This window comes from Oreochromis aureus, linkage group 7, assembly GCF_013358895.1.
Source record: "Oreochromis aureus strain Israel breed Guangdong linkage group 7, ZZ_aureus, whole genome shotgun sequence".
In the NCBI taxonomy this organism is placed as follows: Eukaryota; Metazoa; Chordata; class Actinopteri; order Cichliformes; family Cichlidae; genus Oreochromis; species Oreochromis aureus.
The window spans coordinates 1,441,632-1,467,525 of NC_052948.1; the positions used below are offsets into that span (position 1 = coordinate 1,441,632).

General features: G+C 41.6%; 3 protein-coding genes across 6 annotated transcripts; 1 reads left to right on the forward strand and 2 right to left on the reverse strand.

Moving 5' to 3' along the window:
* Window positions 1-343: 343 nt before the first annotated feature.
* On the reverse strand, window positions 344-15,518 carry rspry1 (ring finger and SPRY domain containing 1). 3 transcript variants are annotated; one of them, XM_039614557.1, is made up of 15 exons: window positions 15,416-15,518; window positions 13,772-14,387; window positions 12,042-12,094; window positions 8,311-8,423; window positions 6,967-7,093; window positions 6,767-6,825; window positions 6,037-6,103; window positions 5,218-5,349; window positions 4,980-5,095; window positions 4,737-4,880; window positions 4,492-4,603; window positions 4,095-4,197; window positions 3,820-3,972; window positions 2,509-2,613; window positions 344-2,417 (listed from the first exon to the last, which is right to left on the reverse strand). In XM_039614557.1, the coding sequence occupies exons 2-15, from the start codon at window positions 14,167-14,169 to the stop codon at window positions 2,321-2,323; spliced, it is 1,779 nt and encodes a 592-aa protein (XP_039470491.1). In that variant the 5' UTR covers window positions 14,170-14,387; window positions 15,416-15,518; the 3' UTR covers window positions 344-2,320. The 3 variants fall into 3 exon arrangements, with proteins under 3 accessions (XP_039470491.1, XP_031603406.1, XP_039470492.1); XM_031747546.2 differs by lacking the exon at window positions 15,416-15,518 and adding an exon at window positions 14,830-15,223; XM_039614558.1 differs by lacking the exon at window positions 15,416-15,518 and adding an exon at window positions 15,086-15,219.
* Window positions 15,519-17,850: 2,332 nt separating this feature from the next.
* Window positions 17,851-20,791, forward strand: anapc13 (anaphase promoting complex subunit 13). The gene is made up of 2 exons (XM_031747552.2): window positions 17,851-18,078; window positions 20,212-20,791. Exons 1-2 carry the CDS (start codon window positions 17,980-17,982, stop codon window positions 20,335-20,337), a joined length of 225 nt encoding a protein of 74 aa, XP_031603412.1. The 5' UTR covers window positions 17,851-17,979; the 3' UTR covers window positions 20,338-20,791.
* Window positions 20,792-20,910: 119 nt separating this feature from the next.
* Window positions 20,911-24,471, reverse strand: LOC116326335 (lathosterol oxidase-like). 2 transcript variants are annotated; one of them, XM_031747551.2, is made up of 6 exons: window positions 24,147-24,471; window positions 23,142-23,357; window positions 22,918-23,050; window positions 22,294-22,394; window positions 21,773-21,901; window positions 20,911-21,320 (listed from the first exon to the last, which is right to left on the reverse strand). In XM_031747551.2, exons 2-6 carry the CDS (start codon window positions 23,349-23,351, stop codon window positions 21,051-21,053), a joined length of 843 nt encoding a protein of 280 aa, XP_031603411.2. In that variant the 5' UTR covers window positions 23,352-23,357; window positions 24,147-24,471; the 3' UTR covers window positions 20,911-21,050. The 2 variants fall into 2 exon arrangements, with proteins under 2 accessions (XP_031603411.2, XP_039470504.1); XM_039614570.1 differs by lacking the exon at window positions 24,147-24,471 and having other exon boundaries at window positions 23,142-23,661.
* Between the last annotated feature and the right edge of the window lie 1,423 nt (window positions 24,472-25,894).

The window sequence follows — 25,894 nt, forward strand, 5'->3', positions numbered from 1 at the left end:
TGTAGGTTATTATCATACCAAGCAGGATTATGACTTTCCAAATAGAGTTATTAAATACAAAATAATGTGCATCCGTTATGATTGCATGGGGCTTCATGTGAGCCTGAGACAGTGCCCGGTGTTTTCGACACTAATTCTTTGTGATAAATTACCAACACACCAAAAGACAAAAACACAACAATAGATCCCTGGCTAATATGCAGACAAGGTTGAGATCAGCTGTTACTTAAAGAAAAGAATTGCTGTGTGTGTTTAAAAATGTCCACATTTTACAGGCCAGTGGGTAAAATGATCAGAGAGTGTAACAATAATTTGGTTTTGTAGCAGGAGTCACACAAAAGAATCACATGAACATACATTTATTACAAATGTCACAATCCAGGAAATAATTCTTCAATAAATCACATCTTTGGGAACTCTGGGAGATTTTCCTTTACAGATGTTTTAAATACACACACACACACACACACACACACACACACACACACACACACACACTCCTGAACTGGATCTCCAAACACAGAGACCATTCACCTCTCACCTCCATGGATAAGGTGCTCCAGGAAAATACAACATAGCAAACAACGACCATACCAGTCTTTGTCATACCGAGAGATTCTGCTGTCGTCATAAACTGTTCTAGTATCGTGAATGATTTTACTGATTTTGCTCATGCAGTATGAAGTGTCAACACCTTCAGAAACAGGATAAATGTAAAACTGCTGTCATTTGAAATCCCATTGGGTGTTTTAAAATTGTACAATACAATTTTACTGAATTATGATTTAACATACAATTAATTTTGTCACCTGTTTCCAAAATACAAACATAATTCAGTCAGTCAACCCAGAGATGCTTCAAGTAAAGGATGGACAGAAAGACAAACACAAGGCAAAAGACGAGAAGAGGGAAGATGAAGAAACGGGAGCAGATGTACAGAACCCACGTTTTTACTCAGTCTGAGCACTTCTGACAAACTTTGTTTTTAACACAAGATCACCAGCAGCGCTGTGACGTGTAGCACGTGAACAAACAAACCACATTTCCTCCCACAATTCACCGCTCAGCTCGTGAGCCAACATCAGCGTTCAGCCTCACTTTAAGTGACCAACTAAAAACTTGTTTTTGTGGACTGAAAATTGTCACGTTCGTCATCACAAACCAAAAATCAAACAGCCTCTCAGACAAGCGCGACTCCTGTTCCCCAACTGTTGGCACTAATCAAGTTTTACAGTGTGTGGTGGTGACAGTACACACTTTGCTTACACTGGTTCTTTAAAATATGCACTTATAACCAGGAGGAAAAAACCTGACTGGGATCATTCGCATATGACTTTAATGTAAATTTTAATCCCCACATTCTGTGGTTGCTTTATAAAAGACAGTAAAGGACAAAAGGAGGGTCAAATCAATTAGTTCTTATTCACACAGAAACATTTTATTATTACTGGCTGAATAACATTATTTCTGCCATTTACTTTCTTTCGTGTTTACCACATGAGTGATTTTGAACAGCTTTGTAAACTTAATCAGAAAATTGAACTCAAGCAATTAAAGTCAATTGAGAGAGTAGAATCTGAGATTTTAGCCAATAGAATTTCCTGACGAAAACCCTCCTACTGGGTGATCGATCAGTACAGATGGAAAAGCTGCCCAAGGTTTGAGTGTTGGAGAGAATGAAAATGCTACAGTGAGAAAACAATTTCTCACGCATCTATAGGCAAAAAAAGAAAGTGGGATACATTTCAAGTTTGTACCTTCGGTTTAATACTGTACTACAGGCTGCGCTTTCCTCTGTGACCAAGCCCTGTCACATCTGCAGACGTGTGCATGACGGCGATGGGGTTAAATAGTAGTAGCCTCAGGACTGAAAGCACAAGTGGGATCCTCATGATGGAAATGTTTGTTGTTTTTAAATAGCTTTACACGGGGCCGGTAGATAAGAACTTGGTTCTGTCTGTGGCCGGGTTACACCGTCTCTGCGCTTTTATTTGGAAAAAAAAAAAAAGTAGAAAGTTTTCTTGGCCCAGCTTCTGCAGTGAGTTGTCAGAAGGGTATAAAAGAGGAGATGTAGATACACGAGGAAAAGCTCCTGGGGGTGCCAGCTGTCGTTTTATTGCCCCTCCTCTCATCTCCTTTCTTTCATCTATACACCCCTCCATTGCTGCCATCTCCTCTGATCAGAATTCAGCGTTCTGCCATCATCGCAACATTGTGGCAACATCCTCGTAGCCCTGTGGGGTAAGAGGGGATTACAGGAGGAGGAGGAAGCTAAAGGGCTTGTGTGTCTCCGTTTACTGGAGCAAGAGCAGGAAGTGTGTCAGGAGATGTGTGCAATGAGTCTGACGCGGGTCTGGATGTCGTGACGGCAGAGGGGGCACGTCTCTAACTGTAAGGCACACTCCATACACATACCACTGGGGAAAACAGACGGGAAAAAGTCAGATTGAAGTCAGGAAAAAAAATAGAGTTTCACAGAAATTTTATTCACAGCAGAAGAACTCATACCCATGTCCACAGGGCCGCAGCTCTGTGTCGGCCATGACGTCACAACACAGCGTGCAGCAGTTGTCTCGGATGCTAACCTGCTTCAGTAAGGCCAGACGCCGGTGTCTAGGAAACACACACACACACACACACAACGTTTCTATACACATGCCGTCTACCTTCCCACAAGCTTTCAAAGGAAAAGGCACAGGGTGGGGCATTACACTCATTTACATCCATGCATTTCAAGTTCAAAATCATCCCCAATTACATTACAGTGCTGCTCCTCTGTATATGAAACAAGCTGTTTTAACTCTTTCCCACTTTAAGCAGAACATCTTAATACACTCAATGAAAAAAATCAAAAACTATATATATATTTTTATAATTGTTGCATTAAAATAAATAAATGAAAATTTAAAATAAAATAAAATCCACATGTGGAATATGCAACTCAAACGGTTACACTTACGTTCCTTTTTAAAAAGGTTACATTTTATGTACATTTTTAGGACGAACGAGCTAACGTTCAGCTGCTGACAGATTTTCTGTGGGACAGCTGGTTAATGCGTCATGCTGCACATGGTGGTGTGGACAGACGCCTGATTTTTAGATGCAGCCATTTTTATTGCGTCAGTCTTTCCTTTATTTAGCCCGACTCTGTTTAAAATAAAAGACAAAAACAGTGGAGGAAATGAAAAGCTGTCCATCCTTTTCATTTCTCAGTCAGTGACAGGACACAATAGCAAAAACCTACGTGACGAGTCTTTTCTTTGTCCAGATTATTTTGCTATTTTTGTTGATGATGTTTTAGAGACGTGATGATCCAACTGTGGTAACGTTCAAGGTCCCGTTGTTGCAACACAGTCAACAACATCCTGACACAGAGGAACATTAGAGCTTTATATTATGCAGCTGTAGGCCGTCTACATTCTGTCTTATTAAATCAGATATGACATCAGGGTTTCGTTTTTGTTCCACTTTCAGAGTATTGTGGACCGGCATGGTTACGTCACAGCCAAGACCGAGTATCAGCCCAGAGCAAAGTTTGATGTGTCGGTGAAAAATGGACTGAAGATTTTAATGTTACCATTGAAATGAAAGTGCTGGTTTAATGCAGCCAACAGACTCTAATGAGAGATTTAAAGACGTTCAAACTCTGAGTGCTGACTCATTTACCTACAAGCTGGATCATTTGGACAAAGACAGGATTCAGAGGACAGTTTGGTAACAACAGATTACACACTGCTTTCCCAACCTCTTACATCATCATCCAACACCACAGAATAAATAAATAAATTAAATAGTTCAAGGACCAGTTTCATTTCTTACCTGGGCAGGATGATCTTTTCACTGGGCAGCAGTGAAGCAAAGTCGTTGAAGGTGCTGAACTTCACAGAAGGTGGGTGACGGAAAGGCTTGGCCCCGAAGTTAAACTCACACTGCTGGTACGACATGAAGCTGGCTGCCGCGAAGAAGCCGGACCTGGCACAGAGGGGGAGAAAACACAGGGATAAATGAGAGAAAATATGGAGAGACAGAACAAAAAAAGAGAAAAATGGACGAAGTAAAAAGGAGAGGAGATGACAGACTTTGTGCGAACTTACGTGGCAGATGAGAACACCTGTTTCTCTGGCGGTAGCTGATGTCCGTTCAGATAAAAGATCATTTGCTTTTTGCTGAGATCCAACAGGAAGCCGATGGCATCTCCTAAATGGAACGCACACGCAGCAGAATGAAGCTTTGGCGTGCTATTAGTGTTATCTGTGTGGGATGTGGGCCAGAGCCTGAATGTTGGCAGTGACAGCGTGGGTGCTAAAAATCACAAAACAGTCACGCCAAAATAACAAAACTATTTCCAAACACTGACACTCAAAGCATGTTATTATAACACAGATTTCTTAAAATGGGAACATTTGAAAATGTCTTTAAAGTCAGCAGTTTAAAAACAGATGGCAGCAATGCCTGATTATAACTACATGTCCATATGTCAGTAAAGCGTACCCTCCTTCCAGCAGGGGTGAGCATGAGGTTTACTGCGAGCGTTGTACCAGATTAGCTGCCTGCAGCCATCGTACGCACATGAGTATTCATCATCTCCTATTCCATAACCCTCCTGTAACACACACACACACACACACACACACACACACACACACACATTAGGTGACTGCAGTCAAACCAAAGGAGAATATCTAATCAGATTCAGAACACTATGCTAAGGGCAAACTGTAAACGTGTTCAAGTACATGGTTTAGGAACTTGCTGTCCTTGGTGGCCCATCCGATCTGCATCACCCCTGATGTAATAACCGTCACCTCGTAGTACCAAACGCCCGAATCCACACAGAATGTACAGCGCACGCTCTCAAAGGATGAGGCATCACATCGCGCCTGAAGACAAGAGCAAAAAGAAGGAGCAAAGATTCAGTCTTTCCTGCATCAGTTACAATAAAAACACTGCATCCAATCTGCATTCACACGCAGACTGACCTCGAGTCCAGTCGGGGAGATCTTGAGGTACTCGCTAACATCGTTGCTGTTCAGCATGGCGTTGATGTTCGTGAGGTTGACTTTTTCGTAAGTGAACTGACGACCGTCCTTTAGGACTGGACGGAGAAGAGCACGAGAAAAATGATGGCTTTTCTTTTGTCGGTGACTCAGAGAGTTATAATTGGCTCATTTAAGAAACTACAGCGGCACAGAATGGCTGAAACATGGGGCTACTCACACAAGTTGTCAAGGCTCCACTGTGCACAAAATCCAACCTGCCTCTTTAGATAGTCGGGATGTTCTGCCCAAGACTCCAGAACAGCCAGACGATCACTGATCGAAGACTCGGACACAGTCAGCTTGTTCTCGCCTGAGCAAAGGAAATGCAAGTGTGAACCAGAACGTCTGAATCTGTGAACCTCGCACAATACGTCGTAACACTGCTGTGTGTAAAAACATCCCTACACGGGAGGATCACAAGCATCCTCGCTGAGCATCAGCAGCTTCAGTGCTGTTTGTGCACAGCATCGAGTTACAGGTCGCCCATGTTTTCGGGAGCACTCGGAGCAGAATTGACAACAAAAAAATGGGAGAAAACATGTTCGAGAACAAACCGCATCAATAACACGTGAGCCATTTGAAATTAAGCAATACAAAACATATGAAACCCTGTCTCTAAACAGACCTCACAGTTCTTTATGCTGTGACTTCAATTAAATATGCAGGATGCAGCTCAATGCTAACATTTTAGAGAAACTATAAGAAAAGATTTGTAATTGAGACCATTAGCTCCTAGTCATGAAATACAGAGGAGTGGTGGGTTTTAGTGCTATTATGCTTCATTGCTCAGGTAATAAAACTGCTAAACAAAAGCACTCCTATGAATCTGCCTCCAAGCATAATATTCTGTATGCACAGAAACACTAATCGACAGCAGGGGAGCAGAAGAGCTGTTTACAGCTCCTCGGGTCATTAATCTGATAACACACGTCTTATTTCACCAGCCTAATCACGAGTCTTCATTTTTAAACTGGCTTCATACAGTGAGTGAACCTACTTGTCTGCGAGAACTTCTCCAGAGCGATGAGAGCAAACAGCATGACAGTGGGGTGGGCCTCGGAGCTCTGGAGCAACAACCACAAATAGTACACATTAGTTTTCCACATATTTCACCAGTTAAACAAACCATTTATTTTAATGTTATAATTCAACCCTAACACTCCCTTGAGTACTTCATAAAAGTCGCTGCAGTGACGTGCTCGCATTCATGTCTGCAGTGGCGCACTGAATGTATTCCCACTAAATTTGGCCACTTCATTATTGTGTTTGTTGTCTTTGTCAGAAATGCTGCAGATGTGTTTTGTTGCTGTTAGATCAGCCTGAAACGCCGCACTGCAACAGACCCGGCTTCTTTATAGCTCTGACAAGGCTCAGTGAAGCAGTCTCAGAAAACAGTGCAGCCCTTATCTAATAAACAGCGAGAGCGATCTTAGCAGATGTAGCAGAGTGGTGTCCACATCTTTATAGTCGTCCACCGTCTCTGCCGTGCATCATCGGGGATTTGTAACCTGGCTGCTCGACGTGATTGGACCTTACCAAACTTCGTTTGAAGTAACCTGAAGCTTTCTCACTTTTCTTGCAAGCCGGATGTTATATAGCTCCGTCTGGAGGATAATAAAAGCTCTCGTACCACAATGCATCAGCAAATTTTAGGTCTGAACGTGCAACAGTGCCATTCGTGCAGCATACCACACACTAAACAATACCATGTGTCAAAGTTTGCTCACCAGGCTCTCTAGAAGGTATTCAAGGGTTCCAGGGCTCAACAACCCAATACTGGCTGGTCCTACAAAATAAAAGGTGTCATAAGAAACGGGGTAAACGTACCAAACATTTGGTCTTTAGTTTATAGAAAACGAAAAACACCAAAGAGCAAAACCAGCGACTCAAAAATTAAACACAAATAAACCAGAACAGTGGACTGTACCGGCTAGCTTCTCTGCCAGGCATCCCAGGACCGCAGTGGTGTTTCTGTGTTTGGCGGGGTTTAGAGCGTCTTGTCGTGCAACGGCTGAACTCAGATTTAACATGTCAGAGAGTTTCTGGAGAGCATCCTGGACAGAAAGGAAAAGTCACTTCAGCAAGGATCATTCATCGTTTCTCCAAACAACCTAAAAGTCAAGCACCACAGAAAGCTGGAACGCTTCTCCTTTAAACATTTAAAAACATCCTGATAGAAGATGCTACAAGGACATAAACCAGGAAATAAGTAGTTTTATTAGTAATGTCATTTTATTCCATGCACAGTTGGCGCGGAGCACCCACAATTTCTATTCTATTCTAAGACCGTACTAAGTGAGTCTTAAACTGTGGGAAATATAAATTCACTGCATTACTGTGAGGAGCTCACTCTGCTCAGAGTGTAACGCTACGACCTCTGTCCTCACATTACTCTGGGCATGGAAGCAGGAGGCCCACACCACATTTTATTTGTTCAAAGTGGTAAAAAAAGAAAAGAAAAAGGTTGTGGGTAGGGCTGTGCAATGTGACCAAAATCTCATATCCCGATAAAATTTTGGGAATCTCTTATTTTGAAAAATCTCAACAGCTTTATTGTGAAAGGTTTATGTGGAAAATAAACAACCGGACGCTGGGTTTACCATCGCTGTTGCTAACGACAACACGTAAACAGTCACTTGTCCATCCGTAGTGTGGTTATTTTAAATATAAGAGAAAAGAGAAGTTTAAGAAATGAATATAGCCGCTACAGTGACTGTCAAAACATGAAAAAATATTGCCGTAAACACCAAAAAACAACGATAGCGTAATATGAAACGATAGACGTTTTGATATCGTCATCAGACATATATATCGTTATATCAAACAGCCCTAGTTGTGGGTGAAGAGAGGGGGTGGAACACAAGATTAATCTATCCTGAACGATAATAACAATAACTGATTTTTTTTTTTTTTATATCATTTCTATCCATTTCTAATAAATAGAAATGACACGAAATCTACAAAAATAGCTACAGTTCCTTTAATCTGTGTGTGACTTGAGTGAAAATGGAAACTAATGGTTTAAAATGCTGATTCTATTGGTTTCCAAAAATAAACGAGCATCTTTTTAACACAAACATATGTGCAGAGAAATGACAGATCTGCAGGAGAAATGTGAGCGAGCGTACAATCATCAAAATACAGAAAAAGGGAAAGAACAAGTCAAAGATTGGTGTTCTGATTAGAGCCGCAGTCACAAACAGAAAGGCCATGGAAACAGTGGATTTGAGATCACATCCGTTATTTTCTAGGTTAAAGGTCAGATTGATACCTTGGTGGGTAGAGGACACTCATCCAGGAGAAGTGTGATCACTGCAGGGCCTAGTGGATCATCCAGTGGAATCACTCGTATCAGAGACTGGACAACCTCCAGCCAGCCGTCATCTAAGAGAAAACAAGAAACTTTCAATTGAGATTTTGTATCACTGTTGTTATTTTACACTGTTGGCTTTTGGTAATCTGCCTCCTTGGGAATCAAAAGATTCCTCGTTGTCATTAAGCAGTCACGCAACATAATTCTGTATGATAGTTCTCAGCTTAAACACAGAAAGACTTCAAATAAATAAATACACACAATAGGGAAACAAATAAAAAGGCAGCATTGGAGCCGCATGTTTTAAAGTGCAGGTTTCCAGTGCATGCCTCAGTCTTTTAAGGTACGAGTTCTGTGTGTGTGTGTGTGTGTGTGTGTGGGGGTTCTCTGGTGCTTCTTGTTTCAGTGGTCCTATACCGTTTTCCAGAAAGAACAGGGACAAAGTTTATCACCGGGTGGGCGGAGTCCACAGCAATGCAGCTGGCCTTCCTTCTGGACGTGGCCAGCATACACTGGATCCAGATCTGGGAGAGACCGTCCCATAACGCCCTATGTTTTTCTCACTAGCCTGGCCAAGTCCTTTCTGTCCTGTTTCGTGCAGCTGCAACTGTTATACTAAGACACAAGATGCTTTTCTACTGTGGTTCTGCAGCAATTCGCCAGGAGCCTTGAAGAAAGCCCAGTTAGTTTAACCTCTTAAGCACCCAAAGATGGGTGCAAAAGGGAGGAGATTGCGGAGATTACAAAAACCGCTGGGGGCTAAACAGGTTAAGATTTCTGGGGGGGAAAAAAGAGCCTGAGAGGTGAGATGTAAATTAAGGCGCAGGTCAGGTCAGCTGTGACATGAATGCCTTAGATCTTACTGTTATTTACCTCAAACTAGTGTATAAAGAGAGGAGCATGTTGTGTCTTCCAAAGCACATAATTAAAAATCTGAGGTGCAATTATTAAATGGTCCCACAAGATTTTGCTTTGTTTTCTGATGTATTCAGCTAGAACTGAGAGTTGTGTACAGATGCTGTTGGGACACTGACATTATATGGTTGACACTCGTGTTCTGTCTGTAGGGCAAACCAGCCGTCATTGAGCCCACGCTAGCGAAAGTAGCAACACACTGTTTGGTGTTTTAACAGAGACCTGTTTGTTCATTTGTGCAAGGTGTATTTCATCTGGCTCAAGTTCTATGATTTGCCCGTTTCATCTGACTGATCTCCAGTAAGATGTTTCTGAAAGGAGCAAGTATACCTGGACTGACAATGCTGGTTGGAAAATTAAAACAAAGGAACAAAAAGAACAAAACAGTCAGCACTGTGTGAAATCAATCAGCATGTCTGGGTTGTTTTTCACATAAACTCTCAAATAATAAATACTAAGTGCAAAATATAAATTCCTTTCTCTTTTCTCTTTTCCATCATTTCCTTTCACAGCTGCTTTTAAAACCTCATCCAAGCAAAGCTTTCTCCGTTGTTTCTCTCCAAGGAAAGAAGATGTCTGAGTATAAATCTGTGCTCACCAACATAACCCTCGGTTCTGAGTATAATATGCAGCCTACTAAAGCATGCATTTCCTGTCCATTAGGTGACTCAGTGAGAAATCCTCTCTGTAATATCACTCATGAAAGCCAACTAGCTTATGAATAATTTAACATTGCTTGCACATGTCAAACACAAAGTGACTGGCTAGCTGACTGATTTGCTTCTTGGCTGGACTCAGGGTTCAGAACTGCAAGCTAATACCCAGCTTGGCTGCTGTCAAGCCACACAACACCGTGCCTTGTGAGCGTCAAACACCATATGTGCATGACACCAGGCTTGAGCAAGAATTCAAAGGGTACCACATACACATCCAAACACTGCATGCCTCAAGCAAAATGTGAGGGCTGCAATCATATGCACACAAAATCACAAGCACAACAAACCAAAAGAAAATCAACAGAAACATCAAACTAAACACAAACTAGCACAAAAATATCCAAAAGAATATTTCATATAAATAAAACTCACTAGACTGGGGTAGAAATGTGAACTCTAATACATTATGTATGTGGGATAAATCATGACTGTGTCCCTTCCCCAAATGATGAACTGCTGCCCTCAGGCTGGGCAAGCTGGAGTACAGATGCTGAGGAAGCAACCTTAGCTCGGGACTGCTGCAATCCCACTGCTCTGTTCACATTCAGTCCTCTCCAACCTGATCGTGCAGGTTTTGCGTATTTTGGTCAAAACTGTGCTTACTGTTAACAAGAGACAACCCAGACAAGTGATGTTTACTAAGAACTGTTTTTGAACACTACAAATTGCAGAATTGAAGTGTGCATGCACATGCACACTTATCTGAATAACGGAGATGATACGTCAATTCGAGGCAAACAAACTGGGATTAAAATGACTAGAAGAGCCAGGCCACAACTGGTGGGAGTCAAGCTCATACTCTGAGCAGATCTCATCCTAGTGCTACTGCATGGTGTCATCCAACTGTCTTTGCTCCACAAACGTCCCAACATGCAGCATTAAACTTAGCAGTGCTACCATACAGGTGTGCTTTCATTATAACCTGAAAATAATCGGATCCACTTGGAAATCCTTTGTGGTTTAGGAGAGATTAGATGGAAAATAGAGGCACAACATAAATGTAACAAACTGTTAGCTGTGCTTTCTGATTACTAGCATAATCTCACCAACACTTTGTACTGGGGAGCACGTTTAAGACCAGGTAATGTCTGATCCAGTGGCACCTTGCATTCGTTTCTCACAAGCACCTCTGTTGGGCAAGTCTTGCACGAGGCGAGGGCTGCAGTGCATGTGGGAAAGCTTTAGAAGGATAAAGCCATTGTCACACATACGGGGTCTTTTCTGACATTTACCTGACAGCAGGGCTGCACAATTAATCGTTAGAAAATCGCGATCTCAATTCATACTTATGTGCGATCTCATTTCCAAATGACAACGATTTTAAAGACATTTATTGTTTTTATGTTTATTTATTATTTTTATGTTCAGTCTCAACTGTTACGAAGTTGATGTGCAGTTAATAAGTGCAATAAATATTTATATTGGAAAAGAAAATCGTGAGAGAATCGTGATCTCAATTCTAAGCAAAAAAATCGTGATTCTCATTTTATGCAAAATCGTGCAGCCCTACCTGACAGATAAAGCAAACACTGCTGCTGAATCACCACTAAATGGTAACCAGTCAGTATGATGTCCAGTAGTCTGCATTTTGGAATACCACAGGTAAATTTAGAGCAAGCAAATTTTCAAATAGTCCAGATATATCAAAACAGAAAAACATCTGAGTTCAATGCACTGTAATGATACTTCCTTAGCACTTCTCATAAACAACTCAGACTTTGAGCCTGAGGGGGAAGGGAAAGCATATGCACACAGGACTGTTAATTCCTGGAAGTCCTCTCTAGGCATTAATAAAGATAAACCATCTTGATAATCGAGAGATGGGTTCATCTGACAAACCAAGAAATGTTTTTGTCACCTTATCGTGTCGTGTTTTCCTCACAGAGCAAATGTTTCTTCTATCACACATCTAATAACCTTTGAACCAACAATAAAAACTCTTATGTCACACTGCACTACACTTCTTCACATTTTTAAAAGAGCACCGACTTGCCAGAGTGGTGTTTGTTTGCTGTGTGGTTCATGTTTTGTGTTGAGCATGTGAACGTGTTTCCTTACCCGTCTCTGCCATCTCATGCAGAGTGATCATGGAGTACGGAGGCTCTTGGTCACTGAAAAACAAGGCAGAGGGTTTTTTGTTTTACATCTTTTTCACTTTACCTAAAAATAAGAAACTTGTGTGTGCACATTTAACACAACTGTAGTGATGCTCTCTGAATGCACTCAGCCAGCCCAAGTGTTTGTGACCCTGTGGTCACAGCATCTGGAAAAATATCAACAAATGACTCATGTCTTTGTGTGTTTCTGTGATCACAGTAATGGATATGGACAACAGTGTTATCCTGTGGAGAGGCTGAAGCGAGTGTATAGTTACGATGTATCTGGTTCAGTAGGTGTAACTGATGATAACGCTTCTATTACCATTACTTATTGTAGCTGATCCCAAAAAAATCAAACCCACTATCACTATAGCCAGCCACAGACTCGGCTTAATTCTCAGATTTCCTACCATCACTTAGTAATACTGCAAGTGAGACGTCTTTCATTAATTAGTCATATTGTTTGCACACTGTTGGAATACATGTTTTAAACACAGCCAGTACATCAATATTAAGACAAACAGTGAACCTCTGAAACACTGTTAGTCCGATTTTTTGCAGCTTATTGGCTTATTCATACATGTACTGTTATCCTGAAGAGGTTTACTTGTGTGGCAACATACTGTTACAACAAATGTCAGTGATGTTAAGTGAAAAATCTGGAAATAAAAAAAGGGCAACTGAACAAGTGGCTGAATCAGACAGAACGTGCTGAAAAAGCCAACATCAAACCACCGAGAGGCTGTGATGGAAACACTGTTCAGTTAGGTTCAAACTGAGACGTTTGCACAGAAGGCTTTTAAACAGTGATGAAAAGCTACAGGGCCACGTGAAAGAAGAGTCAATAAAGACACCGTGGCTGTCATTTAGTGTATACTAAGGGACAGTTGCACAGATCCGTGACAACAGTCCCAGTGAGCATGAAACACTCAGTAAACTCTGTCTTTTCTTATTATCTACAATTGCAAGGAAATCAGCTTTCCTTGGGAGCATCTCTTCTTATTGTATGAACTTCAGAAACATGACTCACAATACTACGCTTCAAAATGCAAGTTGGTTCTTCAACGACAACAAATAAGTGGAGGAGGTGGCAAATGAAAGAAAATGCCTTGACATATAGAGGAAACACATAGTTTTAAAGCACTGGAGCAAGATTTCAATGCAGGAAGAAAGGACACAGAAAGGAACAGAACAGAGTCCCTCCTTACGGATTCTACTTATTCAAAGCCGCAGGTTCTACAAATTAATGCTTGCAACTGCTGCTCAGAGATCTTAATCACCTTTGTTTTAAGCAGGCTTTTGTGTGAAATTATTGATTTTTTTCATGAATAAGCTACAGTTGCATGGTTTATTATTACCCTTTTCTTTGTGAGAGATACCAGTTTCCTGGAAAATGAATAACTCCCCAGTTTATTGTTATAATACCACAAGAATAACACTGAACCCTAATTGAGACCTACAAACATTACAGCAGTTCTGAAAGAGGAAGAGCGACTTGTGGAAAAGAAGATCTGTAATAAAAATGCGATGAGAATGATATGAACAGCAACAGGGCTGTCACATTAGGAAATGTGCTGGCACTGGCATCATTAACATTACAGGCTGACGTTATTTTTTTTTTCTAAAAAACAACAAGAATTTTCTTTTTCTTTTTCTTGATTGAATTATTGTTGGTATTTTCCAACTTACTTGTCTACGAGTGTCCTGATGACAGCCAGCGTGTCCAGCACCAGGCCATCTACATTCTGCTTTTTCCGTCTGGGCTCATGAGGTCCTCGCCCTCGACGAGGCGGCCTGACCGGGTCCCTGGGCCGACTGCTCCGAGCCTCTGCAGCGTCAGCGCCCACACCTGCACTGTGATCCACCCGCCTAGCTTGTCCTCGGGTTGCTCTCGATGAACCATGATGTTGGTCCTCCAAGTCACTATCTTCTCGACATACACAGCTATTACCCATGGTTCCAGAGCTGGAGACCAAACTGGCAAGTGTTCCCCAGAATGGATGAAGGGACTTTGAGGAAGAGAGGAAGAGCAGAACCTGTACAAGGCTCCTGCAGGCACAGAAAGTAATCCAGGCAGCTACTATCATATCATTTGAAGAGCTTGGTTTTGGGGGGTTCTTGTCCCTGTGGGTTGGGTGGGGACAGTGCAAATGATCATACTGTTGCCAAGCAGAGACTTGTGTGGGTCTAGTGATATATGGCTACTGGAATGAACCAGGAAAGGTCTGGTGATGCAGCCAGGAAAGCTCGGAACATCACAAACAGCCCAAGGCTTCAGTTAACCTCACCTCCAAGGCTGGCATCGCTGTGAAGGCAACACAAACACAAAACAGAAAGCATTTAGCTCAGCTGCTTACTCAATCTGTCAGTGCAGCCAGCAGCAAATATTTAGACTTGCGGAAACGACACACCCCGTACGATAAATGTCAGCAGATTACAGAAGTTAATTATTGAAATTAAACATGACTCCCCTTTCTCTCAAACAAAACAGCCACTAAACGACGTTCAGTTGTTTCAATCTATAGCTGTGCTGCTCAATTAAAAAGGCACAGTGTATCACACAGAGCTACTAAACGATGACATATTTTAGTATTGTTGACAAACAACAGCTTTTCAGTTAGCTGACTCGCAAGCTAGCCACCCACAAAGCAAGCAGTTGTCACGTTAAAAGGAAAACCAAGTTTCCCAAACTTGTTCTTATCATAAAAAGTCACAATGGTTCCATTTTAAACTAAAGAGATACTTACGGTGCTATCTTGTAAAACAAAAACCATTCAAAGCGCAGTCGAGCCAGACCAAAGTAGTTAATAAACCAGAGAGCTAACAAGGTAGCTGCGTTGTGTATGAGCTAGCCTCCTAGCTGTTAGCTTCGATAGCTGGACCCTCCTCCGATTCTCCCGTCGGACTACACAAGTTAGGTAACGAGAGGAACAACGAGCTGAGCGCGGTACTCGGGTATCAGGACACATTTACACGACCCGTCTATATTCCGCCGTAACACACCTTCGCTGAAGTAAAACAGCAACACAGTCATAGCGTACACATTTTAAACGACGCTACTAAGGAGCGCTAGCTGGTCGCTAAGTTCCGTAGCGCTGGCAGCTAAAAGGTTGGTCATCGTCAGCTGTGGATGCGGAGGCGAGACTGGAGGAGAAGGGAGGATTTCTCTTTAATGTTACGTGAACATACGAGTTCGGCCTAATGGTTTTACTTTTTAACTTAAATATATTTATGGTCTAAAATAAGAAATATATTAATTAATTATTTTATTTAAAAAAGGAAATTGATTGTGCATCACAAAGTTCAAAGAATTAAAGAAATGGTACGCTACACCTGAGTCCAGAACAGCAGAGGGGAACTATAAGACTTGTAACCTTTAAATTTGACCCCCTTTCTCCATCTAATGGCAGCGAAAATGAACAAATTTCATTCGTTCAGCCTGAAACATTTACTAAAGTGATCCCACCCCACCTTCAAAAAACGAAAGGAAAAACAAATATTACATTTAATATATTTTTAAAAATATGTTACTAACTAATTAGATGGTTTTAAACCCGCCAGTGTGAGTCAGATCAAAGAATTTCTGTATTTCTATACTGACAATGGCGACAGAGTTCAAGTGTTTTTTACTCTCTGAAACACCTATGCGTTTTTAATTCATCTGAGGTTCAAAATAATATATACCTGTAATATTAATAGCATGTAGGAACCAAAACATAAAAACACACACGTGCTAAACAATATAGTTTAATTTCATACATGTGCACATATTGAATACTGCAGTCGTTACATTTGAGATGTATGCTTTTTCGGGGGTTTTTAAAAGTCATGTGCTGCAAAGCAGTCAGTCACACACCCTGCTACGGTCCAAGGATGTATTAAAGGAGTAGTTCCGATACATCCCGGTCTTCCTCAGCTCTTCGGTGAATCTTTGTGATTTGGGGTGGAAAGTGCACGGAGAGCTTTCAAAGGTTGGAGGGAGGCGACCATAGTCGGCGGATGTGGTCTTATACATGATGCTTTCGAGCTTTGTTCCCGCTGCAGACATCAGACCTTTTGCTTGTGGAGTTATCACGCAGGTGAAAACTTGGTTTCCAGGACTGGTTGATGTTTTGGCTTCTTCTGCCTGCTGCTCTGGAGAGACTGGCATTGCTGATCTTCTATTAAAAAAGGAGGGGGAAACGATTTAGAAGATTATTTACACATTTACATTAGGTGTATATGGACTGACTAATGGTCGATGGAGAGTTGCATGTTATTAGTAGTTATTAGTAATGGTTTTAGCATGGTATTAGTTTCACACGGATTTAACATTAGATATATTTCGGTAATTACAATTAAATTATTTTCGAGCATAGAGCGGCCCAGCTCTAATTCGTGTCTATTCATTTCTTTTAACTTCACTATCTGTCTAGCGCTAAATTTCTCACCACTGGATTTTTTTTCTTGACTGAAGCGTTGCTGTTTCCAAACTGTGATGTGATCCATATAATTACCTTAAACTCAATAACGCAACAAAATGCACCGACTGGTCACGGGTTGAAGACAGAGAAACATGTGGTTACCATGGCAATGACGAGCCAGGCGCGGACTAGTGGCTTGACCTCACATAATCTCACGAGACTTTCAAAGAAAGCGCGAGAGGACGGGGCTCCGACTCTTTTGTACCGAAAAAAAGACTCTGTGTCATCAGCAGAAAAATTATAGCTACTGTCAGAAATCGTCCCTGGCAAAAAAGAAAAAAAAAACGTTAAAAACTTCCCTATATTTCCAAATTTTGGTTAAAATCTACCTTAAAATATTTAATAGTATCCCCCAGCTCGCTAATCTAATCATTAACGTTCAAAAATGAGCACTATTTTCCTTCAGATACCTTAAATACAGCATCACCTTACTCCTCTCTTTAAATATCTCTCTGAAATCATACAAGAGTCCCATATGTCAGATGTAATGCGGCCAACTGCGTCCTCTCAGACATGCTCTGAACAGTCTCACAAGCAAACACTAATCAGAGTAAACCAAGTTATAACACAACATAAAGAGGTCTGATTAGAAGACTGAGAAGAAGAAAAATATAGATTAGATGTGAAAAGCAGGTTTTTTTTCTTTGCTGTCAGAGATAAAAATCAGACAGTCTGGCAGTCAAAGAAAGGAAGACAGAAAAAACAACAACAAGAAACCAAAAGAAACCACAGTGTGTGGTCACTGTTTGATATTGCATGGTCTTAAGTGCAAAATGTTCATTGGAGAAAGAGTGACGGTGTGTCTCGCTCACCAAAATAGAGAACATACCACAACCCATGGGGCACTAAATAACCATACCACACACCAAACAAATTCCCCACGTGTGGGACTAATAAAGGTTATCTTATCTTATCTTAAAGACACACATGCATGCACGTGATAGAAGACAGAGACATGAAACTCAACTAATCATCACTTTAAATATGTGGGAGGACTGTAACAGAGCAAGAACTTGACTGGTGACTGACTATTTTCTGCATACAGTTTTTGGGTCCCAATGATCAGTGAAGATAAAACTCTAAAACAGCCATTAGGCCTGATGGGCTAAACCTGCCTTCAGGTGGCATACAAGGCTGTATACTGTGGAGTATAAATGCCATGTAGCAGTCTAAATGTTGCTGTTGTGTAAGTTCACATATTTGGACAAATTGTATTGTATCTCCTGCTAGTAAACCTCGTTAGATTCGTATTTTCCACTGCACGTAAAGGCATCATACACTGCGTCATCAGCACGTGACAACTGGCTACGTAGAATTACTGCGACTGCTCCTCTCAAACAGCAACGGCGTTGTTCGCGGACGTAAATCCGTGTTACTGTTGCTCCCCTGTTGTTGTTGAGGCCAATTGGCAGCCGGCTGTGTCTCGGCGGGAGGATGGACAGTGAAATCCAACGGGACGGGAGAGTCCTGGATCTCACCGATGATGCCTGGAGGGAAGACAGGCTGCCGTACGAAGACGTCACCATTCCTTTGGTAAAGTCTTTGGTTAATGTTAATGCTGAGGTTAACGTCAACAAGGACCAATGACTACAGAAAGCAGAAATGTTTTTGCAGGATGTTCCCGAGCAGTGCCGTTCATGAGAGGACACTCCATAATATCTAGCTTTTTACTTAATGTCAATGACGCAGATTAGATTAGATAGATCTTTATTAATCCCTCGGGTGGGTTCCTCCGGCAAATTCAATTTCCAGTAGCAGAGCACCGACAGAAGTTACATATTACAGAGTTGTAATATAAAATAGAGGAGAATGAGAGAATATGAACATAAGCGTAAATATAGCATTTATACACATATGGTTGGGGGGGGGATTGCTTTGGTATACTTCTCTTTCCTATTCTGGGCTTACAGAAGTGACATGCGCATGCTTACCTGCTTTGTCAAAAACAAACTATATACACTCATTAGATACACCTGGCCAAGGTTAAAGCCTTCAGAACATCTTTGATTCTTCACAGCAAACATTCAACAAGGTGCCTGAGACATTTCTGAGATGTTGAACCATGTTGACATGATAGCATCACACAGTTGCTGTTGATTTGGCCGTCCATGATCCAAATCTCGTACTTGTACTACATCCCAAAGGCGGTCATTTGCATGCCGTGACCATATCGTGTTCAAGAAACAAGTTTAATTATTTGATCTTTGCAAGGTTGAGGGTTATCCTGCTAAAACTATTCTGCTATCACTAGATGGTTACACTGTGATCATAAAGGGATGGGCGTGGTCAAAATAATACTCATGAAGTTAGGCTGTGGCATTAAATGCTGCTCATTTGGTATTAAGACGATAAAAACATTTCCCACACCCATAAACATAAACTACAGTCTTCCTACACTACTGACACTTTATTCACTTTTAGTCACTTGCAGTTATTTATTCAACTTCAGTCACTTTAATTTTAAAACTGTGTAATTTTAAAACTGTATATACTGTATATTCTGTGTATTTATTATTTCACTCCTATTGCCTGTTCTTATTGTCCTTATCTTCAATGTATGCTGCTCGGTTGTTTGTTAATTGCCCCTTGGGGATAAATAAAGTCTTCTGATTCTGATTAAGAGGTCCAAAGTGTGCCAAGAACAGATCTCCCACACACTGCACCACCAGCAGCCTGAACATTGATACAAGGCAGGATGGACCCATGCTGTCATGTTGTTTAGGTCAAATTCAGACCCTACCATATGAATGTTCCAGGAGAAATTGGGACTCATCAAAGCAGGAAACATTTTTCTAGTCTTCTGGTGTCAAAGTTTCATGAGCCTGTGTGAATTGTGGCTTTAGTTTCCTGTTCTTAGTTGACCGGAGCGGCACCCGGTGTGGTCTTTTGCCGCCGTGGTCCGTCTGCTTCGAGGTGTGTTGTGTTGTGCATTCAAAGCTCTGCGTGCTTGGATTGCTGTCGCCTTCCTATCAGCTCGAAGCAGTCTGCACATTCTCCTCTGATCTCTAACATCAACAAGACATTTTCACCCATTTTTATTTTACCTTAACCTCCTAAGACCCGAACTCTTTCACAACATGCATTTTTAATTTCTCTTTGATATTTGGGCATATTGGGACCCGATGAATGTAAAAACAAAGAATTACCAGATTTATTTATTTTTTTTACTTATTTTTGTTTTTAAGAAAAATAAGAGCCACATATGAGGATATTCATTTAAAATTTTGATAGAACAGTAGCAGTATAATGTCCTCGTAAGTGGATATCAGGCCCTTGTAGAGCAAAATTGAGTATTTTGGTCTAAATAACCCAAAATGTGATGTCCACATATGTGGACGCCAGGTCCTAGGAGGTTAAACACAAGTCACGGTTTTGTGGGAAAATCCCAGCAGATCACCAGTTTCTGATGCTCAGTTTGGACTTCAGCCAGCTGTATTGATACAGTCTTTGAGTTGCTGCCATGTGATTTGCTGATTAGATTTTTGCGTTAATTAGCAGTTGAACAGGTGTACCTAATGAAGTGGCTGGTGAGTGTATCGATCATGCTGTTTTGGTTTAAGCTCTGTATTTTCCCCCATCAAATATTCTTGAAACCATCACAGTGTTGATCAAAGTGTCTTTTTCTTTCTTTTTTAATTCCATCTTCTTGTTTCCGGTTTGTTGCAGAGCGAGTTGCCTGAGGCTGAGCAGGACAATGGGGGATCGACAGAGTCTGTGAAAGAGCAAGAGATGAAGTGGACGGACCTCGCCCTGCAGAGTTTACATGAGAACACACCGAGCACCGGAAGCTGAAAGACTAACACAGAATCGAACTGTAGAAATAAAATGCACAGACGTGGTGCGCACTGTGTCAATTTTGATACACAAATGTGCCGTTTCTTCTCGGCGCGTTGGCATTTTACACTTGCTGGTGAACTATCCATCACTCTTATTATAAAACATAAAAACATTGTTTATACTTTATGAAACTGATCAATTTGAGCAAATATAGTCCTCCTGTTTATGTGCATTTATTAAACCACAGCTCTTATTTCTCCAGCGTTATATTGAGGAACTCTGGCTTTGAACAGATCCAACCTCCTGAGTTTGTAACAAAATCACCTTTACCCATGCAGTAATACCATAACGATCTTGCAGGTAGTCTGGCCACTAGATGTCGCTGTACTATAAAAGCAGCCAAATTAATGGGGAAAAAGGATTGCTATTATGCTTAAAACACATCAATTAAACTTTCAGTTTTCTGCTACAGTTGTGTGTAACACCAGAATCTGTGCTTGTTACGTTCATACCAGTCGTGCTACTTGACCTTAATGTTACTGTTGCTAATATACAGCGTGTAATTTTACTATGCTGTACAGTTTTCATCTTCTTTCTCAGCCTGGGTAGTATCTAGCTAGGGAATCTGCATGTTTTGTACCAGCTGCCTCTTCCTTCTGCCTTAGATCATTGGTAGCATAACAGCCTGTTAATGTCCAGAGATGGCTCTCTGCTCTGAGCGTCCATCATCACTGTGTCTGTGCTGCTTCTGTCATCAGCTTGCGAATCTGGTCACGGGGCCCCTTCCCCAGCAGCGCCGATGGGTGTCGGTACGATCCTCCCAGGCGATCCCAGAGTGTGAAGTATTGTCCGTAATTGTAGTTGAAGTACAGGTGATGATCAACATGGTGAGCGGCACCGTTAATCAGAAATATCAGTGGGCCTGGAAGGCGGTAGTCTCCATCATGGATGGAAATGGTCCAGATGTTGACGAAGACAAAGAGGGAGAGGTAAACCACCTGTAATGTAAAATAACTCAAATGTCAGCCGAAGCATTTCACAGTTTGAAGACAACAGTGCACTTCCTCAATTTCAGTGTATCAAAATACACTTTGTCCAGTCACTTAGAAGTTTTACTGCAATTTAATAGCAGTAACTTAATGCACCCCTGATTTACAGCAGGGTTGTCCAACTCCAGGCCTCGAGGGCCGGTGTCCTGCAGGATCTCACCCTGGGTCAATACACCTGAATCTCATGATTAATTCATTACCAGGCCTCTGGAGAACTTCGAGACATGCTGAGGAGGTCATTTAGCCATTTAAATCAGCTGTGTTGTATCAAGGACACATCAAACCTGCAGGACACCGGCCCTCGAGGCCTGGAGTTGCCCACCCCCAGTTTACAGTGTGATCCTCCTTTGACCTCAGATCGGGCATGTCAGCATTTCCTAGAAACAGAAGATGATCTGCACCTTGTGGAGAGGGAAGATGAAAGGGTAGATGTGGTACGGTAAGCTCTGCAGGAAGCCATCGAGTGGGTGGAAGGCATGGCTGGCAAACGGTGTTGGTATCTTGAAGGTGTGGTGCTGCTTATGTAAGTGCTGAGGGGGAGAAACACAAATGGTGTCAAGTTTAAGATTTTTTTTAGTTAGAAGATACACAAGTCAAACAAGGAAGTCAAAGCTGTGGAGTTACAATAACTATAAGAGGAAAAAGTATATTCTACATATACATTCACACCCACCGAGGACATACTGTGTTTTTGAGTTTCCTTCAGCTGCTCAGTGTGCTACTATGTGCTAAACCGAGCCTGTAACCTGGTACAACCAACTGTGAGCATGAAAGTGCTGAAAAGCCCAGAAGGTCATGTAATCATTGTTTCATGGGTTCATCAGTACAGGTGGGACCTTTTATTATAGGAAGCGACCCACTGACAAAGGTATCTGACTGCCTGGGGCAAGTGTAGGTTGGCAGTACAGATGCTGAAGCTCACCTTGTAAATGTTCTGATGGTGCATGGCGCGGTGAATCCAGTATATACACATGTCAGTAAAGAACAAGAAACCAGCGATGCTTACGACCAGTCCTGACCAGCCTGGAACAGACACACGCACGAGTTTTCATTTTTGCAGACTCTTTGTGGGTTGGTTAGTTTCAGTGAGTTAATCACGCGCAGCCTTAAAGTGGACACGCTCATTTCCAGCCGCTTATTCACCTCCTTACTGCAGCCACTCGCTTCTCCCTCTCGCTGAAAAAAGTACTTTAAATCTCATCCCTTCACTTTAAGGCAACTGTCTTTTGATTGGCTGCCCCTCAGAAGCACAAGGTTATGCTAAACACAGAGCTGTGCAGCTGAGATGACCATATGAGGGATTTCTACTTTGACAGAATTCAAAGCCAATCTAATAGGAAACTGTCTAAGTCAGAGCATTTAGCACTTTGGGACACCTTTAAATGTATTCTCAGTATTTGAGCCTTTAGCCATGTTTACTATAAGAATTTTAACAGTACATTCATTAAATACAGTAAGCTCACTTTAAGAATTTCATTTTTAGTTTTACATTAACTGGAGTTAACGTGAATCCTGTGCTACAATATCTAAATAATCGTTTCCTCACCCAGGGAGTTTTCACTGATGTTGTCATAAAGTTTGCTGTGTCCTCTGACTTCCCAGAAGAAAAGCACTACGGTGGGAAAACTCATCCAGAAGATGGAGACTGTTCCCAACTGGATCTCCTTTCTTACTTGATGCTGTTAGTGAAGCAAATACACAAAGTTTAGGATTTAGGAAAACCTCGCTTTGGAAATGGTACCAAACCTGGCAATCCATTCACTGGCCTACCTCAATAAACTGTGGATGCTTCATGAGTACATGGTCAAACACATAGTAGAAATTAAGAGCACCAAAAACCAGGTAAACCAACAGAGCTCCCAAGTTGGTTACCACCCACAGGCTGATAATCTGGCGCACAGCCCAGCTCTCGGGCCATGAGACCGGGTAAATGTAAGGAGTGAAGAAGTAACAGTCAGCTATGTCCAGCACATGATCCATGACAGCCTGTGAAGACAGTAAATGATGTTCTGTAGTGCTCTTAGCATACATGAGAGAAAGCAAACCAATCACAGCCCGCTTTGCTAAAATTAGGTTGAGTGGATGTTTTAGTGAGAACTGAATAGAACTGAATAGCCTAGGCTCTCTGGTGTATACTGCACACACTCAGGTCTGCTTTAGCCAGAGCTTTGAAACTGGATAATCTGTATTATTGCTACTCTGTCAGAGAGCACATATACACATTTCACATTTAAGCACATGGAATGCTGCAAACGGAGCAACAATAATAAGACTGTGAAATATAAGTTTGTGCTGGTACAAAATCCAACAGTGCCCCTGCGAGGCCGATGCATAAAACACTCAGCTGTTCACTTTTAAATCCTTCATTTAAACTTTTTAGTCACCTACCTACTCCCCGCGTCCCTGCATTACTACAGAAGTGTTCTCAAGCTTATTTCTATAGTAATCGAAAAGCTGTTTGGTTCAACATGAATCAAAAGCATTTCTCACACCAACTCACCGTCTTCACTCAGTGACCCACCCACACACACACACACACACACACACACACGTCTGCTGGAGAGTCAGTGTGGAAACGTAGAGTTTGAGGCTGTGCAGCTCTAGAAACGTCTCAGCTTGCGTTTATATTCTTAGTAACGACAAATATATAAACTTCATCTCAGTGGTCCGTTTAAGAAAATCCACCTCAACTCTCCAGGTTTTATTTCATTACTATTTAAAAATCATTATCATTTAAGAGTTCATTGTTGAATTCATCATTTCTGCTGCACTGACCTGCTTGAGGACGGGGTCTGTCACCGGATTAGAAAGAACCTTCCTAGAAAGTCGATGAGTGCTCACTCCTCCTCTCACAGTCTGTCCAATGGCAGATCATCCGGAACAGAGAACACGTGGCTCAATATAGAAAGCTGCACACGCTGCTAACATGGGTTTACCGTGCAGTACGACAGCATCTCCACAAACTGCAAGAGAAGCTCCGGTTTTCTTTCCTTTTTTTTTTGTGAGGTAGTTGATACCATGTGCTCAGTGGATCCAAGAAGACACAGACATGCCTGTCCAGGTGGAACAAGATCCCAGCATGCTCAGCAAATAACACAGAGCTCAGCCGCAGTAGCACTCTTCAACTGGCACCATTTACTCATAATATCTGTGCTCATTGAATGAAATATTATTTCTACACAGATGTGAAAATCTGAAAGTGCATTGTAGCAACTCAGCTGCACTATCTCAGTTTTAATGCAAAATAAAATCCCTTGCAACGGTCAGCATGTCATTTTTGCGTGTGTGTGTAGTGGATATACCCTGTCCCATGCTGGGCTTGGAAGGATCAAATATAGCAGCTCAACTGTCTGCCCTGTGCACACACACACACAGATCCACAATTAAGAGAAGCGAGTCTAGCTGGGAGCATGCCAAACACTTTGTGATCATAGAATATCCCATCAGTGTAAAGTATAGTCTGTCTGTCAGCATTACTGACCTTTCACATAAACACACATCTTGGTGGACAGAACATGCAGACTGTCACTGAGTATGAAATTTAAGACAACGTAATCACTTCTCAGAATGAGCAGAGCAACACTTGCAAAGAGGCTCTGACCAGGATGGGGGATGTTTTTATGCCTCTTGCACACTTTTCTCTCCTATAACTGCTCGTTAACGTGTGTCCATCACATTAAGTCAGGCATTTTAGTCAAAATAGAGCACGTGATGACGCCTGTGCTATTTGAATTTGGGTTGTTGGTATCTGCCTTTAAATATTTTAACACCAGTTACTTGCACTTGCAGCTGAGTTTTTTCATATTATGCATTCTTGTCCATCAGTAGATACACGTGTAAATGTCTCCCTCTAGCGCTTCCTGACTGAAACAGCACCTTCTGCGCACTGAGTGTAATGGACAGTTTTCACATCCAGTGTCCAAAATTAATCATGAACAAAAACAGGAACTAATCTTTACTGCATATTTAACCAAGCAGTGTATTCATAAAGGATGTATGACAGGTTATTTACATATACGGTGGAGCTTTTTTGTTCTCTTTTTTTTTTACCTTGTGTCACATATGCTGTTAAAATGCTGGCTTTTCATAAAAACATGGCTAAAATTTCAAATAAAGAATTTTTTCTACTCTTGGCTCTAAATGATGTTTCAGTGAGGGGATAGCCTTATTTTGATGACATGACTATATTGATGGTGTGATCTCAGTCACGCAGCTGTGGCGAGGAGAACAAAAATCAATAAAAGCAGCTGTTCAAAACTTCTGCTTTTAAGAAGCAGCCAATTAAAAGGACGCAGGCCAAACAGAGGCTATAACAGCTTGTTTCAGACAGTGGCCGAACTGACATTTTTAAACAGTAAATAATGCAAAGCTGCTTTAACAAAGTCAAAAAATATAATTAGGACATGATGTGATTTAACTTTTACTGAAAGGAAACGTAACCACGTCACACATCTTACGTTTATGAGATGTTGAAATAGGCTGAACCTTAACAGGACTTCAGGCCAGTCGGTGTTTGCTTTTTC